Here is a 4259-nt window from a genome sequence, read left to right on the forward strand (position 1 = left end):
TTTTGATAGACAATCTTGGCATTCATATTTATCTTACATTTCTGATATAAAAATCCATAATGCAGATATCTGGATATCCAATTTTGAATACCCCTATGTTTAATATTACACTATACCACACCACACCCAACACCTTAAAATTCATAAGTTGAAAAAAAAGGCTAAAAGGGCAATATCATTCAAGCTAAACATTTCACAAAATTAGATCGTGAACGAATTTATACAAGCAGATCAACTTATTTTATGGAACCTTCAATCGCCCTTTATGTCCTAGAGATTTCCACGAGGACTCGAGTTGCAACAAATGCAACTTCTCCACAAATGGTTCCAACACTTGAGCCTCTTCTTCGGGTGCAAAAGCCATGCAAATGCTTAGCTCTTGAACCGCCTTCCCATAATCCCTATTATTCACCACAAAGTTCATAGTACACTTCAATAACATAATTTTACACAATATTAAAATTAGTTTTGCATATATCATACCTGCTATAATACAACATCATGCCATGATCCCTCCTCAAAGCCCAATTATGTGGCTGCAATATCAGTAGTTTCTCCGATGCCATGATCGCCAACCTACAACACAGACACAAAACCAGGCGGATTTAGAACACAAATTTAGGGTTATTGGCTACACAGGGCTAAAAAGGTACAAGATGTTTTAGTTGTACTTGTACCTAAGATCTTGAGGACGCAATAAAGGCATACTTGATCTATCAGTCTTGCTCCATTTCTCCTTATCATCATGAATGGGCCTCAACGCTGATGTCAGCATTAACCCATGGTTTGTTCTTGATGCACGTTTCCAATGAAGTCTCTACAAAAGACTTACAAGATTAAAAACAAACATAAAAAAAATGAAGTTTCTCAATAGTCGCATGGATTTCTTACAATCAAATTAGCAAGATAAATCCCAATAATGTCCCGGTTTGTAGCAATATCAAGACCGAGAAGTGAATTGCAAGTCAAGTCAGACGCCATTGATTTCGGGTCCTCCACACACCGTCCATTAACAATCCCAAATAAACTGTGTCCCGAATTGACCTTAAAAAGCTCCTGAAACCAAAAAAAAAAAAACGTTTTCAATTTTTAAACTTTATGTCAAGTTACAGTTTCCTCAAGGACTAGAATCAAACATACCTCTGGGTTTTGGGTTTCGGGCCAAATTAAAAAGTCTTCACCAACCCGTGACCCAACAATAGTCAAATTAAGTCTTTGACAAATCTCCATGTATATTACACTAAGTAAAATCGCTGCCAAAAGGGTAGTATGTATATATATATATATATATATATATATATATATATATATATATATATATATATATATATATATATATTAAGCTATTAAGATCAGGTTCAAAATTCGAATTTGAAGCAAGTTTATAATATGAAAAAAGACGAAAATATACCACTGCCACATTTAGAGCTTAAAACAGAATGCAAGTATGAACATTTTGAATCGACAACAGGTGATCTTCTGAAGCCTTTAGATTCAAAGAGAACTTTGTTCACTGCCTCCAAAACTTCAACAAAATGGCAGCTTATGTCTCTTGAAATTAGTTCAACTTCAACTTCTTTGGCTATGGTGTCCAACTCTGATAACCACTCGTCTATTGTCTTTCCTGCTATAGGCATAGCTTCAATGGTGTTCCAGTTTTGGACATCAGATGACACATTCATATATTTTCTTTCATTTTGGAAGGATTGGGCATCCATTTCACGGTTAAAAGCCATGAATGCCTCATCTTCTGCAGAAATGTACATCAAAGTCTGCAAATTTCAATGAAAAGAAAGTGAATCCTAAAAATATATTTTCAGATTTGAATAATCAGAATCAGATAATCAGTTGATTATTTTGACCAAGAAACTGGACTATGCATAATATTTGTCCCATATTTTCACATTGTTCAAAAGATCAAGAAAATTTAAAACCAAATGTAACGCCATCTTATAGTCTGAATTCATGATTTTTGTCTAATAAAGTTTTATGCTTTAATGATTCAAAAAAGTACAAGAAAAAAGAAAATCACCTTAGCAAGGGATATATCTTTGTCCTTGGACCGAAAAGATATTTCTTGCTTAAATCTTTCCCTTGCAGCAATAATAACCTGAAAGTTTTCCGTTGTCGTAAGTTATAAAAAATGGTAAATCTATTTATTTCAATCACCAAAACCTACAGGAAAGATAGATATGACAAGACAACAGTAAAGTTAGCTTGATCCGAGCATAAAAACAAGTCTAAACGTTCATAAATGCGTAAGGGTATTAAAGATATGACAGCAAAATGCAAAGTTAACATGAATTCAGACCTCCTGATAGGATTTGGGAGGAGAAAAATCATGGGTTTTCACGGTGGCAATGGTTGCAGTCGATTTCCTCTTGTTTTGCACCAGATTTGTCATCTTATGGGGTTTGTCATCACTATACCTGAATATGGTAATACAGAATAAATCCATATTGCCATATGCACAATTTCTTCTCCAATTCACTAATATACGCATACAAGTAACAAAATAGAACTAAACAGTATCAAAAACCTTCTTCCAAACAATAAAAGTTTGCCAAATTATAAATTTCATCTTAACGGAGCAAACCCCATTTGCAAAATTTTTGAATTAGGAGCTGTAAATCATAATCATCGTCAGTAGTCGGTACCTGAGACTGAGAGTAGGCCCACATAGTGAAGAACTGGTCATCTGGGGTTGATGACAGAGCCCTGGCAGTGATGCAAGCAACATTCTTTCTTCAAGAACAATTGAAAAGATTGAACTTTACAAGAAGTAAGCGAAAGAAAACCAAGAAAAGATGCGAAATGTATCAATTTAACTGCGAATTTCAGCAGAAAAATGAGTATAACTAGAGTTACAAGAAGGAAAAGATAAAGGGCTACGTGACGATGATGCCATTAAATTACAAAACGATGTTCCCAATGACAAGGAAGCCAATAATGGTGATGATGATGCAGATGAAAAGGAAGAATAGTGATGACATATTTTATAGTGGAAGATGAACCTGCTTCTTGTAGTATTATAAGAGTTGGCAAGATCCATTTGGGTATTTTGGGTTTCTTTATTCTGATTTTAGTGTACTTGTACTGCTTTTTTCTTGCCTGTCTTTCTCACTCTATATATGCAGAGATATAGGGATATAGACATAGAGTGAGAGAAAGAGCGAGTGTGATAGTTTTGTTTAGGAAGATGAGGATGAACAACTGTTCCTTTCCTTGGATTTCATGCCGGAAATTATTTGTAAATTTATAGGGTGTGGGGTTGGGAAAGAGGAAGAAAGGGCCATGCCAAGCGCTGTGTCTTTGGCTCATGGATAAGAGGAAGCAGGAATGGGTGTGAAATTTAGGATCAAATTTAGGTGCGTCTACTCCAACGAATATTATATATCTTCTAAATACAAAAGTCGGTGGTCACTTTCTTTTCTTTTCCTACCTTCTACTTTTTTTTTTTTTTTTTCCATTCTCACTCCCTATACTTTTAATTTATATACATATTCCATCCCTTTATTTTGACAATGGACATTTCATTCCCTATACTTTTCAAAATGATGTTTTTACCCCCTTAACTTGACTTTTTAAAATATTATTTTCATCCCTTTTATTTTCCACCCGCTACTTTTTAAAATGTCACTTTCATCCCCCTAAACTTTGAATTTTTTAGAATATGACTTTAATCCCCTTCTTTTTTAATGTGTTTATCCCGTATACAGTTACCACCCCTCTGCTTTATATTGTCCTCTACTTTATTAAATGTCATTTTAAACCCTACAAATTTTAAGTTAGTAAAATTTGTTAATTTATTTAAAAAAAGATAATTTAATATGCGTTACTTTATATATGTATTGGTAAAAATTCGAGGTGGACCACGTTTTGACGTAGATTTAGAAATTTCGTCTGTTAATTCTTTTTTTTAATTACTTGCTTTTATTATGTACATATTGGTATAAATTTCAGTTTGTCTTCGTTTCGACGTAATTGTTTTTTATGTTTTGGTGCTTCGAGTTTATTTACGTTTTGATATAAATATTTTTTACGTTCTCGTGCTTACTTTTAAGCATTTTGCTTAACATGGATTTGTTTCCTGACTTTTATGTTTTGGCAACTTACGTCATCCTAAGTTTTTATGCATGGTTTTGGTCCCTGATTTTAGTGATTTTTGCAACTTAAGTCCTCCGAAGTTTCTATTTTTCTACCGAAAGATTTCTTTTTTTAAATCCATTACTGGCGCCGCAACGCGCGACAGGTAAAAT

The 4259-nt window shown here is 33.8% G+C and overlaps 1 protein-coding gene across 4 annotated transcripts; it reads right to left on the minus strand.

The window, feature by feature from the left end:
• LOC145165591 (transglutaminase family protein) lies at positions 1-3223 on the minus strand. Of its 4 annotated transcripts, XM_079084340.1 has the most exons (10): positions 3015-3223; positions 2658-2828; positions 2312-2429; positions 2033-2110; positions 1412-1772; positions 1141-1253; positions 892-1056; positions 678-817; positions 484-576; positions 1-401 (listed from the first exon to the last, which is right to left on the minus strand). In XM_079084340.1, the coding sequence occupies exons 2-10, from the start codon at positions 2738-2740 to the stop codon at positions 242-244; spliced, it is 1311 nt and encodes a 436-aa protein (XP_078940466.1). In that variant the 5' UTR covers positions 2741-2828; positions 3015-3223; the 3' UTR covers positions 1-241. The 4 variants fall into 4 exon arrangements, with proteins under 4 accessions (XP_078940466.1, XP_078940465.1, XP_078940467.1 ...); XM_079084339.1 differs by having other exon boundaries at positions 2658-3223; XM_079084341.1 differs by having other exon boundaries at positions 2312-2490; positions 2658-3046.
• Between the last annotated feature and the right edge of the window lie 1036 nt (positions 3224-4259).

The sequence above is a fragment of the Lactuca virosa genome, chromosome 3 (genome assembly GCF_052849685.1).
Source record: "Lactuca virosa cultivar CGN04683 chromosome 3, Lactuca_virosa_CGN04683_v6, whole genome shotgun sequence".
In the NCBI taxonomy this organism is placed as follows: domain Eukaryota; kingdom Viridiplantae; phylum Streptophyta; class Magnoliopsida; order Asterales; family Asteraceae; genus Lactuca; species Lactuca virosa.